At 54.7% G+C, this 14,064-nt stretch overlaps 2 protein-coding genes across 2 annotated transcripts in view; both read right to left on the bottom strand.

Moving 5' to 3' along the window:
• Positions 1 to 731: 731 nt before the first annotated feature.
• Positions 732 to 7,830, bottom strand: MYBPH (myosin binding protein H). The gene is made up of 10 exons (XM_003792256.3): positions 7,572 to 7,830; positions 7,336 to 7,470; positions 6,484 to 6,651; positions 4,031 to 4,119; positions 3,495 to 3,690; positions 3,198 to 3,337; positions 2,454 to 2,613; positions 1,390 to 1,526; positions 1,035 to 1,221; positions 732 to 777 (listed from the first exon to the last, which is right to left on the bottom strand). Exons 1-10 carry the CDS (start codon positions 7,771 to 7,773, stop codon positions 761 to 763), a joined length of 1,431 nt encoding a protein of 476 aa, XP_003792304.1. The 5' UTR covers positions 7,774 to 7,830; the 3' UTR covers positions 732 to 760.
• Positions 7,831 to 10,764: 2,934 nt separating this feature from the next.
• The window catches only part of CHI3L1 (chitinase 3 like 1), an 8,380-nt gene continuing 5,080 nt past the window's right edge, over positions 10,765 to 14,064 (bottom strand). Inside the window, exons 7-10 of the mRNA XM_003792339.2 lie at positions 13,415 to 13,538; positions 12,597 to 12,779; positions 11,582 to 11,698; positions 10,765 to 11,382 (exon numbers count right to left, since the gene is read on the bottom strand). Of these exons, the coding sequence (XP_003792387.1) occupies positions 11,242 to 11,382; positions 11,582 to 11,698; positions 12,597 to 12,779; positions 13,415 to 13,538 (565 nt within the window). The 3' untranslated portion in view covers positions 10,765 to 11,241. The remainder of the gene's footprint in view (positions 11,383 to 11,581; positions 11,699 to 12,596; positions 12,780 to 13,414; positions 13,539 to 14,064) is intronic.

Below are 14,064 nucleotides of genomic sequence, written 5' to 3'. Positions count from 1 at the left end.
GCCCCCTGGAGCCCAAGAAGTGTGGCTGGGACCTGCCAGGCCCACTCTTGAGTTCTGGACTCCAGCCTTTGGGGGCGGGAAGTCAGCAGGCACCAGGGCCAGTTCCATCAGCCGTTGCTATGGAAATGGGAGTCTTGGGCATCTGTAGAGTTTGATTCTGGGCCTGGGTCACCTGAGCCCTCAGGCCTGCAGCACCTGCCAGAGAACATGCTTTGTGAGCCTCTGGTGTGAGGTAGAGCTCAGTGTGCCAGAAAGGTGTGGAGGGGCAGGGGAAGTGGCACCCTCTTCCCTTAGTAGGCCCCCTCCCTTGGGCCCAATGCCCAGGTCTGAGCCCTGCTCACTATAGTTCTGGTCAATACCCCTCTACTTAGGCAGAGTCTCAAAACCACGAGGGAGGGAAGGCAGGGCAGGGGTTGCTGTCCCCACTTTTTTGATGAGAGAACATGTCTAACGAGAATGCCCTCGCCTAAGGTCACTCAGAGCCAGGACTAGACTTCTATTCTGTGACCATCCACTGATTCATCTCCCTCCAGGCCCCAACAGCACAGCCCGGCCCTGTGGCATCACTGCCCGTCTCAGCATATGCATGCTGGTTGCCTGGGACTGCACATTGGTACCCAGAGCTGACTGCTGCCGTCCCCTCTCACCACCCCCCTGCTCCCAGCCTCCTCTCTGCTTCTGTGTGCCCTTAGAGGTAGCATAGGGAGTAGGTCTGCCTGTTTACCTGTAGTCTCCTCATCCCAGCATCCTCCGTGGCTTGTCAGTGAGTGGCTGAGGCTGGAAGAGATCTTGCAGGTTAGAACTTGGGGAGGGATGGTACAGAGAGAGGCTCATGGTTACATGCAGTCCACACGCTGGGCCACCCTCCTACTTGAAAGCCACTCCCACAGCCCGACCTCAGTTTTCACTGCCTCTCCACTCCTGCCTTGATTTTCAGCTCTCAGCTACCTCTAGTCCAGCTCCAACAAGGTGGATTCTCCTGCTCTCCCACCCATGAGTGGGTCCCTAAGGAATGACCCTTCTCAAGCTCTCACCTTTGACTTCCAGCCGGCAGTCCACAGATGCCTCCCCCAGCACATTGACAGCTTTGCAGGTGTAGACACCGGAATCAAAGGAGCTGGGTTTCCGGATCTCCAGGGTGCAGATGCCTTGATCAGAGAGGGTGCGGTATCGGGGATTGCCCTGGATCTCCATGTTGTTTTTCATCCAGATGATCTTGGGCTGGAGGCACAGTCAGAGGAAAGCTGGGATGGGTGTGGGCTGGGATGGGTGTGGGCTGGGATGAGGCAGGCTGAGGCCATCCTCAGGCTTAGGTGAGAATGCCTGGAGGATCCCTCAGCTCTGCTGCCCCCCAAAGGCCCCATCAGCCCCTGCACAGCTGGCCCTCACCTTGGGTGATGCTCGGACACTGCAGAACAGCTGAGTGCTGTAGCCAGGGGTGGATGTGTGGTCAGCCAGGGGCTGGGTGAACGAGGGGGCTTCCAAGAAGTCTCTCTCAATAAACCCTTTAGGTTTGGCAGCAATATCTGGGTTCAGGGGAGAAAGTGTGGTGAATCTGAGGAATGAAGGAGACTTCTTAGGACTGACTTATCGAGGATTCGTGGGAACAAGTTGTGGCCTATTTGCAGGAACTTAGAGATAGAACGTCTCAAAGGCAGAGGAAGCCGAGGCCGTGGCTGGTGGGTTGGGGCAGTGATCAGAGAGAGGAGCAGGCAGGAAAACCAGACAGATGAGATGATCTTGGCAGAAGGTGGAGCCTAGCAACTCAGAGACATCACATTTCATTTGTGTTTGTCTTTGGAGATCTGACCGGCTTTCCTTTTTTAAACAAAAATTTCTTTCTAATTCTATGCAGCTTAGGCTGGTGTTAAAAAGAATGTTCCTTCCGGAGCCCACACAGACTTTGGGTTGGATGGATCCTACATACCTTGGCGCATGTAGGATGACAGGGACAAGGACCTGGAATTTAACATTCGATGCAAGAGGGTCAGGTGCCTTGTGGAGATGTTAAACACCTATATCTCTCTTGTGTGTGTCTTATGGTGGAGAGGCTTGTTCTTTCACTGGGAGCAACTTATTCACGTGCATGTCGCCTTTCAGAGTAGTTCCCTTGGGGCCCTGAGACCCGGTGACTGCTGTGATGTTGGCAGCCACACACATCTTTAGAATAAGTGCACAGCCTCCCTAGTGGGCCCTTTCATCTGCACCAGTTTGCTGTGATGTGGTTGTTAAAATCAATCAACCATGTCCACTGCTTTACAGCCACTCTGTGTCAGGGTGTGTGTGCATGTGTGGGACAGCTGTGGGGTGAGAGGGCAGAAAAGGTTCCCAGGGCAGATGTAGGAGCACAAGCACAGAGAGAGGGAGGCAGAGGCATCCAGGAAGAGATGGGGATGGGGTAAGAGTCAGCTTGGCTAGCCCTGGCTCGGTTCCCATCCTGGGCCCAAACCCACCTGCCTTCTGGATACGGGCGAGCTCCTTGGTGACGGCAGCTGAGGCACTGAGTCCACACAGGTTTTCTGAGAAGACCCGGAAGGAGTACGAGTTGCCGATAATGAGGTCGGAGATGGTGCAGGTGGTCGAGTGGTAGCGTTCCAGTACTGTGAACCATTGCTGCGGGGGCCCTGGCTGGTCACTCTTGCCCCTGTGCTCACCCTCCCTGCTTACCCTATCACCCCTTCCTCAGGGGGGCTCATTTTGTGCTCCAAACCCTGGGAGGCCAAACCCCCCAGCTTTGCACCCAAGGGACTTTGAATTGGAGAAGGGGCCCATGGGTCACTCAGGTGACCCCTGTGGGGTCCTCAGAGAATTCTAAAGCCTTCCTACTCAATGAATGGTCCATAGATGGGCAACCTTAGCATCACCTGGAAACTTCATAGAAATGGGAGATCTCAGCCCCCACATTGGACCTATTGAATCAGAATCTGAATCTCAGCAAGGTCCCCACATGGTGGACATTAAGATTTGAGCAACCTGTCTCCAGAGCTTGAAAGTCCTCAGAGGGCCCAGTCTAGCTCTCCTTGCAGTCTCCAGGAGGAAACTGAGGTCCAGAGAGGGAAAGAGTCTTGCTGAGGGCCATTAGGATGTCAGGCTAGTGACAGACTGGAGCCTGGTCCCCAGACTCTAAGTGGGCCAGGCCTTCCCAGACACCTCAGCAGCTTCCCATTCCAGCCCCACTCTTCCCCAGTTGGCCTCACCCCTGTCTTTTTGTCCGCCTTCTGCACCGTGTAGCCCAGGAGCTCCGTGTTGCCTGTGTCCTTGGGAGGTGTCCACTCTAGGGCAGCATTGCAGCCCCACACGTCCAGGAGCCTGATGCTGCTGGGGGCTCCAGGTTTCTCTGCAGGACCAAAGTGTGAGGGCCAGGCTTGTTGCAAAGTCCCCACACCCAAGATTTGGTTCCTTCCACACTCCCTTGGGCTGCTCCTGGCAGCCATCAGCTCTGGGGTAGGAGGCAGGGGTCTCTGGGTCCCTGGTGAGTTAGCCCTGGCCCATACCAATCACCAGAATGTCAATGGCTGCCTTGGCCTCCAAGCCTTCCAGCTGCACAGTGAGCTCGTAGCGACCCGAGTCAGAGCGCTGGGCAGAGCGGATGAAGAGGATGGAGTCGTGGTCCCCGGTGCGCACGCTCACCCGCTGGCTGTCCAGGGCGTGGCCATTGTGGGTCCATGAGGCCTGAGGCTTGGGTTTCCCCTGACAGGGAGGAACCCTCAGGATGAGTGCAGGGAGGTGCTGGCACCCTACACCCGCCTGATTCCAGGGCTCTCTCAAGCCTGCCCCTCCGACCCCTCTCAGGAGGCACAGCAGCTGGGGCCACAGATGCCGCCCAGGGCTACATCCCCTCACTATCCAGCCTGTATGGGGTGTCCACCTGGCTGTCTGCAGACTGGAGACTTGAAACCATCATGTGCACAATTGGGGGAGGATGAGGCCATCTTAGTGAGTCCCAGCCAGAACCCTGGGGGACCCTGATGTACCTCAGATGGGGGCCTGGTTTCCACCCAGGCACTTACCTCGGAGGAGGCATACCCACCTGGAAGGGGATTTGTAGGTTGACTGCCTCTCCCACCTGGCGGACGTAGGTCTGACGAAGGTGGCGGGGGACACGGATCTTGGGGGCCTCTGTAACAGAGGAAGAATCTAGCCTTAGCACAGCAGCAGGTAGTTGGTTGCAGGCTTCCTAGGCAGGGGTAGGAATGGCTAGTGTGGGCTGCTGGCTGGGCAGGAGCACTCCTGAGTGTGCTCTGGCTGCCTGTAGGAGGGAGGGGTGAAGCTCTCACATGCCAGGTCTAGGAGCCTAAATCCCTTAAGGCCCTTGGGGTCAGGGCCACTATGGTGTGAACTGGTAAGCATCTCAGGCACTCCCTTGGCACCTCAGCACTGCCAGCCTGGGATTTGCCCCGCAGCCCAGGCATTCATTCCCAAGCCCCAGATGGGCCCCGGCTGACTCTCCGTCTCCCCCTGGTGGGCAGCAGGTGCTGCACCTGTCGCCTGTACTAGGAAGGGCCACAGAGCTGTCTTGCTGCTAACCCAGTGCCCCACCATCAACCCAGGTCTTTCAGAGAAGCCCTTATGAATGTTCCTTCCTCTGTCTCAAGGACCTATTGAGAGAATTAGGATCTTTCCCTTCCTAAATGAGGCCAGGGCAGGCATACCCCCTTCTTCCTCTGTCACCCTCCTACAATCAGTTCATCTCACAGTTGGGCAATCTTTCCTGAAATCCTATTCAGCCCCTGAAGGTGCCAGGGAGCCACCTTCTGACCATCAGCTAATTAGGTGCAACCACTGAAGCCATGGCCATTCCAAGGGAAGCTGCTGTGGCTGCTGTCCCATCCCTTGGGTGGATGCTGGGGACAGGACTGAGACTCCTCAGTAGCAAACAGGTGGCAGCAGCTGGTTGGTGGCATTCAGGGCAGAGGAGGACGAGACAGGGAGAAGGAACACTGTGTCTCCAAGGATTAGCTGAGCAGGCACTTGGCTCTGGCATTCGGGTATGGAATGCTCTAGGGACAGCTGCAGGGGGCCAGGAATGCTTGGCAGCTCCAGGTGGCTGAGGAGGGACAGCTGAGCAGCCAAGGATCCTGGACAGGCCCTACCCTGCCCTGCTCACAGCAAGCCTGGCTGTTCCCCACTTGTTCATGGCCTCCTCCCCCTCTTCTCTCCAGGAAATCCCCTTCTCCCCTACCAGAGGAATTTCATGGAGAAGTGGGTGCTGAGTCTGGCTGGCTCCTTCAAGACTGGGCCTTGAGGGGCCTCTCAGAGTCCAACTCCCTGGGTCTCTGGGGAAAGGTTCAGGACCTTACCAACCAGGAGGTCTTCCTAGCACCTCCAGGCTAGAGTTAATAGGTCCATACTGCAGCTACCAGGTGGGGCCAGTTTTACCCATACCCCAAAGCTGGGGCTGTCCTTGGGTTTGGGGTACCACCAGAGAAGATGCTTGTAATGCATGGGTGGGGTGTGGGGTGTGAACAGTCCTGTGTGGGCATCAGACTGGAACTGCTACTAAAAAGCTGGGTGACCTCGAGGAAATTCCTGGGATATGCTTGGCTGGCTTGGACCAGCCATAATAGTCTACGATTTTCAGTTCCCTAACCCCAGCCCCATGGTTCTCGTGTCTTTCAGGCCTCAGAGTTGAGTATCTCCTGAATCTCAACTTAATCTCCACTGGATACCCTCTCCTTCTGGAGGTCTTGTTTAGAACTGTGGAGTTCTGTCCAAGCCTCTGCCAGGAACTGTCCATCCCCTGGTGGAGGAACAAGAAGGAAGGTAGAGAAGGCATCAGGCCACCTGCTTGCCTATGTCTCTCCTCGCCCTGGGGCACTGTGCTGTCCCGAGAGACCTCAGATCAGACCAAATGACTCATTGCCATTAACAGACTGAAACTTGATCAGGTCTGGGAGAGGAGTGAGGAGAGGATTGAGGTTAATGCAACCTGCAAATAGAAATATTAGCAATGGGGACAGCAGCTGGCCTCCAGGTCCCCAGTGAGGCACTGCCCTTGGGATGGAGAAGTCTTCATGGGCCTTTTGCAGGCCCTCCTTTTGTTCCCACTAGGGCCATGGTAGAAAAAAGGGCAAGCAGGGCCTTCTCTCTGTTCCAGAACTTTTGGGGGGATCTGGAACTCCAGCCCTAAGAAATGAGCAGAAAATGAACTTCCGTACCCACTAGAGGGATTAAGATGAGATAAGAAGAAAAACCTGAGGAAGGTGACCCAGGCTTCTTGAGCTTTCATTTCTGGGTGTCAAGAAGCCTGTTCCCCAATGTTTAGGGGATGGATCACTCAGGGAAATGGCTTCTTTGATCTCCAGAGGCCCGTTGCTGCTGAGGAACCTGGAACTTTCTTAAGGCAAGGTGGTGACAGCATGTGGCTTGTGCATGTGAGTGTGGGATAGGGGAAATGACCCCCCAGTTTCCTTTGCCCACTGGTCTCAATTTCTCCATTAGACACAGTGCCTGGGAAGAACCGAAGGCCAGCAGGGGCTTTACCAACAGTCTCTTGGATGTGGACAGGCTGTTCCAGCACGGCTGGTGGGCTGGCCCCTGCGGAGCTCACTGCCGACACACGCAGGAGGAACTTGTCTCCCAGAGCCAGGTTCCGCACAGTCTGCTGGGTCACCATCATGGGCCGGGCGTTCACAGGCACCCATTCTGAGGCTAAGCGGGAATGGAGAGAGTGTGAGGTTGTGGCAATGTGGCCATGGGTACCCCTCTCTATGGTGCCTACCTTCCTGCTGGTGATCTGGGGAAGCTGACCTCCCTCTCCGGGCTTTATTTCCTCCGTGTTCCCCTTCCCTGACTTCTTGTCAAATGGTATTAAAGGCACCTGATGTTAGAGCCCTGAAATTGTGCTCAGATTTGGGGCTGCCAAAGCTCAGAGAGGGTTGTACGTATTGCAAAGTCACATAGCAAGGTAGGGCAGAGGTAGAGGCCAGGCTGAACTTGGGCTATGGAGGGGACAGTGGATGTGGCCAAAGCACCCCATTCCCTTTCTCTCCTCATTGTCTTTTACTCGAACACCCCCTCTCCATCCTGTGTCACCCTCTCTGAGCAAGGTTCTCTGAGACTTAGCACCTCCCTCCCTCTCATCAGAGCAGTGCCCTTTGTCCTCCACCTCTTCTGTTACCCAGAGGCTCCTTGGAGCTGAGAATAAGGAGGAGGAAGGATTCCCCTGCCTTCAGAGGTATCCTGCTGCAAGAAGTGCAGGGTTGAGGAGAGCACTACTTGCAGTCCCTACCTCTCTATCTGACCCAGACTGATCGACTGCAGGATCTGGGCACTTGTCCCTGCTGACCTCCATGCCCCCATTCCTGGGCACACAGGACTTAGCTCAGCACTCACCTCCCTCTCGGCAGAGCTCCAACACATAGCCCTGGAGGCTCAGCCTCCCTAGCCTCTCAGGGGGCTCCCAGCTCACAGTCACAGAGCTGTGGGTCACGTCCTCCAGGGTCAGCATCAGTGGGGCACTGGGGATGTCTGAGGAGAAGCCAGGGCAAGACGAAGAGGTTCATGGCCAAGAGCTTCCCCCTACCCCCCACATGCCTGCCTCCCCCTCCACCTGCCCCACCTCTGGTCACCTTCACTTGTGGGTACAGGCTTAGCAGCTACAGGGGCTGCAGGGGCCTGAGAGGCAGGCTCCTGTGGCTTGGGAGTCTGCTCTTCCCCTGGGGACTCTGATGCTGCCACTTCTCCAGGAGGCTCTGTGGCGGGCACATTGGCAGATTCAGACGCGGTCTCCTCTGGACCACAGGCAGAGGCCTCGGAAGTGGTTTTTTCCATCACTGTTGGACTGGCTGGGGATCAAGCTGGAGTGGCAGGGGTCAGCAGTTAAGGGGCTGGACCTTCAGGGTGCCTGGGACACCTAGGTCCAGGCTTATATAGTCAGGGCTGCCCCACCCCCAGCAAATGATTCCCAGCTGTGGGGTCAGGTCAAGCTGGGGACTGGGGGTGGGGAGGCATCCAGGCCAGGAATAGCTCTGGGGGAGGGACTACAGGCCCCTTGAGGAGCTCAGTACCTTGTCCATCACTCTGATGGGCCTCAACAGCTAAGGTGCCAGTGCCCAGACAGCGGGAGTGCACAGATGGGTGAGATGGACATGCCAGGCATCAGAGCGATGGCAAAAAAAGCTTCTTTCTGGAGACTGAGCTCAGTCCTCTACAGAGCCACTTGTGCCCAGAGCTTCTTAGAGGGTGCTGGGACCCAGACAGCCTGGAACAACCTTTACCATAAGCACACCCAGCTCTCCCCTGGCCTTCACAGTCCCTAGGGAGTCTTACCTATGTGGTATGAGGTTCAGGACCCAAAGAAGGAGAGAACTGAGGTGTCCAAGATGGGGCCAGCCAGAGGAAAGTCCTCCAGCAATGGGCCCCCTAGTTCCTGACTCTGTCGGGGAGGCTGCTGAGGACCTGGTCTCCCACTGCCTGCTCTGGGCCTCGGGTTTTCGTCTATCACAGGGAACCCTCGGGGGTGGAATACAGTTAGAAAGATGTAGAAGAGATCCTGTTGGAAGACAACACTTAGAAACTTCCACACCCTTCAAAGCAGAGTGTGGGCATGAGCATTCCCAGGGTGTGAAATGAGTTGGGTGTGATCAGATCTCTAGTCATTAATTCATTCATTCAGTAATACCAAGACTGTCAATAATTTAAAAGATAGAAAATACCATGTGTCAGAGAGGAGGGGGAGCAGTTAGGACTTTTGCTGCTGGTGGGACTATGGATTGCAGCTGCCATTTTGGAAAAGGTCAGACAGAACCAGTAAAAGGGAGGTTGTGTCCACCCCACAACCCAGCAGGTCCACTCCTGGGAGCACCCCTGTGTGTGCCCAGGAGATGGGAGGGGAATGTTCATACCAGTATTATTTGTGATTGCCAAAATCTGGGGGGAAAACAGCTGTCCCTCCACAGTGAGATGAATAAATACATGTGGAGTGTTTATGCAACTATAAAGCTAAATATGGCGTAAATGAGCCAACTTCATCTACGAACAATAACAGGCGTGATCTCACAGGCCTATTGGTGAGCAAAAGGAGCAAGGCACACAGAAATTCAAACATTAAATTCAAACACAGGCAACACCAAATTCTTGTCTTCAAGGTGTGTCTATAGGAGGTAAGGCCATAAAAGAAGGCAAGGCCAAGGCTGCCATGGAAGTCAGGATAGTGGTTGCCTCTGGCTGGAGGGACAGAGGTATGTGTGGTTGTAGGGGCTCCAGAAGGCGTTCACCACAGGTTTTTGCTACATAATAATTTTGTAAGTTAAACAAATATATTTTATGCACTCTATAACAAGTATGATATATCTTAACATTTAAAAATAAATAAACATGTAATTTATTCAAGGCCCTCAGCAGCCTTCTTGCTCTCTCTCTTCTTGGGGACAGGGGGCACAGCAGTGTGGCCACCTCTCAACCTCAGCTGTCCTTGCTGGAGAGTAGCAGTGGAGGGCCTGGGAGCCCATGTCCTCAGCCAGGTGACTCAGTATCCTGCTGGGTAGGGAGCGGGTCCTGGAGACCCGATCTCTATCCTTGGCCTGTGACTCTGCAGCTATAAGTGAATGTGACTAACCCTGAAGGACCCTGAGTCAGCCTTGGAAAGCCTGTTCCAGGCTGGGGGAAGGGTAGCCTCAGGGGAGAGTGGTTGATTGCCCAGGAGGGTCCACAGCTCTGGGGTTTCACTCCTTGTGAGGGATGGGGTAAGCAGTGGCAGGGATTGGGAACTACTTTGTCCCACTGGCCAGCAGTGAAATGCCATGTATACCCCCCTAGCATGCTCTGGCCAAGTTCTTATTTTCCTTTGCCTTTAGCAGGGCCATGACCTTGAGATCAGTTGCATCTGCCCAGCTCCAGCTGGTTTAGATTTCAGACATTTCTTTCCCTCTATCGCAAACCAACGTCACAAACCAGGCCACTTGTGATTATCCCAAGTCACTGATAATCCAAACATCAAGAACTCTGCAAATCAATTTTCTTCGGTTTTGGAGTGTGTACCTGGACTCTCTCTGAATAAAGGCATGCCCAGGGCCCTGGAAATCCACAGTAGCCTGGTGAGAGTATCTCCACCTCCACTTTGTAAAGGCTGGAAACCTGGCTGGTCTTTTGAGCCCACCCACCCCATCCTCCCCACCACCTTGTGTCTCAGGCAGGCTTGAGCAGAGGTATTTTGAACTTTTGTGGGGTTGAGGGATGAGTATGAGGAGAGGGGAGAACAGGACAGAAGGCTAAGCTCAGCACTAGAACCACCAACAGATTTCAGCCCTACCTCTGAGGGAATGAGCTGCCCCCTACTTGGATTATAGGGAAGGTTATAGAACCATTTCTCAAGCGCTCTGCAAAGACTCCAGCGCTGGGAGGTAGGGAGGGCAGTGAGATGACATCTGCCTTTCCTTCTGGCCCTAAGAGGCCCAGGTTCAGGACTTTCTAAGCTGGCTCTGTGGTCAGCTCCCACCACCTTTCCATGGGTCACAAGAAATGAAATGTTGGGATTAAACAGAAAATCTTTCTTTCAACAAGGAATTTAACTAAGAAGTCTGGATGGCCATGACTTTAATGTCTGGAAGGCCATTGGCCGTGTATGGGTCAAACCCAGGGCAACTGAATCTATGGGTGTTGGCCTCCCACTGTGGCTCCGTGGGCCCCAGCAGAGGACACAGTGGCCTCTCTTTCTTAAGCTAAGGGCTTCCAAGCCTCAGGGAAAGGAATCCAGCAGAGATGGGGAAGGTGAGTCCTCCAATGGATCCTGTGGGTCCACACAGACCAAAGCAACTGCCATCGCAGTGTTAAGCTCTTATACTTTATTGAGCAGCTGTGGAATTAGGAAAGGGAAGTAGAGCAGGAGACATGATTAGGTTCCTAAGTGAAGGTTTCAAGTTGGGCTTTGCAGAGAGTATAATTAGTATGGTCACTGTGTCTTGTAGGATGTTTGGCTACTTGGTGGTAGAGCTTGCCAAAATGGTGTCCTCTGATAAGGAGAGCTGGGGTGAAGGGAATTGAAGACGTTCCCTAGTGTTAGGCTTGGGGTCTGTGAGCATTTCAATAGGTCTCTGCTGATCCTGTGTCTCACACTGTGCTGGTCCCCAGGAGCTCAATGTCTCACAGCCCTACCCACCTCCCTGTCCACCAGGGCTGAGCTCAAATCTCAGTGCTGTGGCCCTCTGCGCAGGTCCCAGGGGAGGGGGACTGAAGCTCAGCTGGGGACTCAGCAGGGCAGGCTCCTGGCCAGCTGGCCCCCACTGTGTGCAGGGCAGAGGGCTAAGTCGCAGCAAGTGCATCCTTGATGGCATTGGTGAGAGGGAAGCGCAGATTCTGGCCACAGAAAGAGCCCCGGAAGTCATCTAGGTCCAGGGCCCACACCATGGCGCCTGCCAGCTGCCTGTTCTTCAGGTACTGCACCTGGCAAGGAGGACCCAGAGAGGCAGGGTGTGTATGGGGGTCTCAGGCCTGGCACACAGAATGTGCTCTGTGGCCAGGCTTGAGACCCGTACTCAGCTGGCCAGTCCTGCCTTCAGTGCAGGGGACCGGCTGGAAGCTGGCTGCATGGAGCAGGGCCTCCTCTTTCTTTACCCTGAGGTGTGGCCTTAGGGAAACCTACCTTGGTTTTGACGCTCTCCTGGTCATCGTATCCCACCCATTGGTTGCCCTTGGTGGCATAGGGGACCTGTTGGCCGAGGAGTCTGTGAACCGTGGCTCCGTGGAGGAAGTCACAGATCTGAGCAGAGAGTAGGGCAGGGGTAGTGTAAGAAGTCATGCTGAGATTTGGCAGGTCACTGGGAGATATCACTCCCCAAACTTCTTTTTTTTTTTTTTAACTAACTTTATTTATTTATTTATTTATTTTGAGACAGAGCCTCAAGCTGTCCCCCTGGGTAGAGTGCCGTGGCATCACGGTCACAGCAACCTCCAACTCCTGGGCTCAAGTGAGTCTCCTGCCTCTGCCTCCCAAGTAGCTGGGACTACAGGCGCCTGCCACAACGCCTGGCCATTTTTTGGTTGCAGCCGTCATTGTTGTTTGGCGGGCCCGGGCTGGGGATTTGAACCTGCCACCTTAGTTGTATGTGGCTGGCACCTTAGCCGCTTGAGCCACAGGCGCTGAGCCACTCCCCAAACTTCTTTCAGCCCCTGCTTCACCCGGTAGCCTCAATAGCCTCACTCTCAGGGGTTTGCAGGCTGCAGACTTCATGCAAATTTATGTAAAACAGACAAAAGTCCCAGAATTTGTGGCTGTCTTAGGTGAGCTCTCTAGAAGAGGTTCTGGTTCGCTTCTTCCATTTAAATAGGGATCTAAAAAATGGGGGCCCTAGGCCACAGAGCAGAAGAGGCAAGCCTGAGACAAAACATCTGCCTCTTGCCATTGCTCTTTCCCAGCTGGAAGGAAGACCTCGGCTCAGAGGGCTATCCTGGGAGCTTGGTGGTACAGACCTGTGTGCCTGCACCTGTGGGAGACTTTTAGCAGCAAAAGGCCTAACCTCTCCCTTCCTCTTCCTCGGGGAACACAGGCCAGCTACACTTTCTTCTAGTTCCCAAAGGAGAGAAATCAAGGATATGGCGGGGTCACCTTCCCCAGAGTTGCTGGTGGTATTGGGGGAATCTTACCCCAACTCCATTACCTCATAGTAGGCGAGGGTCCCTGCTTCCTTGGTGAACCGGCCTGGTATTCCCGGCCCCGAGATTGGGGCTCTGACACCCGTCTCAGAAGAGGCCAGAGTGAAGCTCTTCCCGAAGGTGGGGATGCCCATCACTAGTTTATTGGCAGGAGCCCCCAGCCTCAACATGTACCCCACAGCATAGTCCTGGGTGGGGGTGGAGCAGGGACAGACAAGCGGTTAGCTGGGCTGGCAGTGTGCAGGTGGGAGAGACTGTGCAACTGACACGCTGCCCTGACAAGTCCCAGGTCTACAGTGCCTCTGGGACTCTTCGTCCCTCTGGGAACTGATGCTGTCAGTTTAAAATGAATTTATAGTTTCATTCTCAAAAAAACCCTCTTAGGGGGCAGTGCCTGTGGCTCAAAGGAGTAGCGCGCCAGCCCCATATGCCAGAAGTTCAAACTCAGCCCTGGCCAAAAACTGGGGAGTGGGGGGAACCCTCTTAGGCATAGGAAAGGATTATTATTATTCGACAGATGCAAAAATCAGATAAATGGTGGTAGTCGTACAGCCAGTGAATGGTAGGTTGAGGCTAGACTCCCAGCTCCTCAGCCCCAGCCTCTCCCCATGCTGCCCCTGCCTTCACTCCATCCACCCTGCAGGCCACCTTTCCATGGAGGTTGCACAGATTTGGGGCTTCAGTTTCCTCATCTGTGAAATGAGGCCCATAACCCCACTTTTGCAGGACTGTGCTGAGGAGTAGAGGGGGCGGTATGCAAACACTGGCAGGTGGCAGGTCTCTGCAGACCCCAGCCCGGCCCTCCCTCCTTCCGGGTGCTCACAACATTGCTGAATCTATCAGGACTCGCATCCTGCTGGCCTCGGAACAGAGGGCTGTGGTGTCCTGTGGTCTGGCGCCAGGCTCCATGAAAATCGTAGGTCAGGAGGCTAAGGAAATCCAGGTGTCTGGGAAGGAAGGGGATGGAGGGCAAGGCAGGACGTTAGAAAATCTCTTGGCCTCACATTTAAGGCTCCTGCAGGATATGAGCAAGGGCAGCCCGCAGCTGCTAGACAGGGCACTAAAGCAAACCCCAGTAGTTCCTAGGGACTGCTGTCCTGGCTGCTGGCCCACCTCCCCGGTGCCATGCCAGGGTGTGGGCTCTGGGTCCCACAAGGGCACTGCAGGCAAGAACGGGTCCTTCTGTTATGCCCAGTCGGGGAGCTGGCCTCCATCTCACCTCACGCCCTCCATTCCTGCCATGCTCATCATGGTGAAGGCAGATTAAAAGTAGCATCAACAGACGGCCTAGTGGAGGAAAGAGCAGGACCAAAGGCCGACCTGCAGCTAAGATACACTGAAGTGAGGAGGTCTTCTATGCCTGCTCTGGTGAGGGGACTCTGGGTGGATTGCATGAATGTCAGCTCCAGATATTCAGGCAAATGGTTGAGAGCCACATCTTTCCCGCCCTTTAAAGTATTGATTAACTGGCTC

Source organism: Otolemur garnettii, unplaced genomic scaffold, assembly GCF_000181295.1.
Source record: "Otolemur garnettii isolate 467f Iridium unplaced genomic scaffold, OtoGar3 scaffold00055, whole genome shotgun sequence".
NCBI lineage: Eukaryota > Metazoa > Chordata > Mammalia > Primates > Galagidae > Otolemur > Otolemur garnettii.
Note: the sequence above shows the minus strand (reverse complement) of the source record. Positions and strands in the feature narration are given on the sequence as shown.

What these genes read in the sequence shown, in the direction of transcription:
- MYBPH (XM_003792256.3), bottom strand. Translation starts at nt 7,773, where the DNA reads ATGGAAAAAACCACTTCCGAGGCCTCTGCCTGTGGTCCAGAGGAGACC. An exon ending in GCCTGTACCCACAAGTGAAG is followed by an intron (nt 7,471 to 7,571) that starts GTGACCAGAGGT and finishes GCTTCTCCTCAG; the next exon opens with ACATCCCCAGTGCCCCACTG. An exon ending in ACCTACAAATCCCCTTCCAG is followed by an intron (nt 3,691 to 4,030) that starts GTGGGTATGCCT and finishes CCTCCCTGTCAG; the next exon opens with GGGAAACCCAAGCCTCAGGC.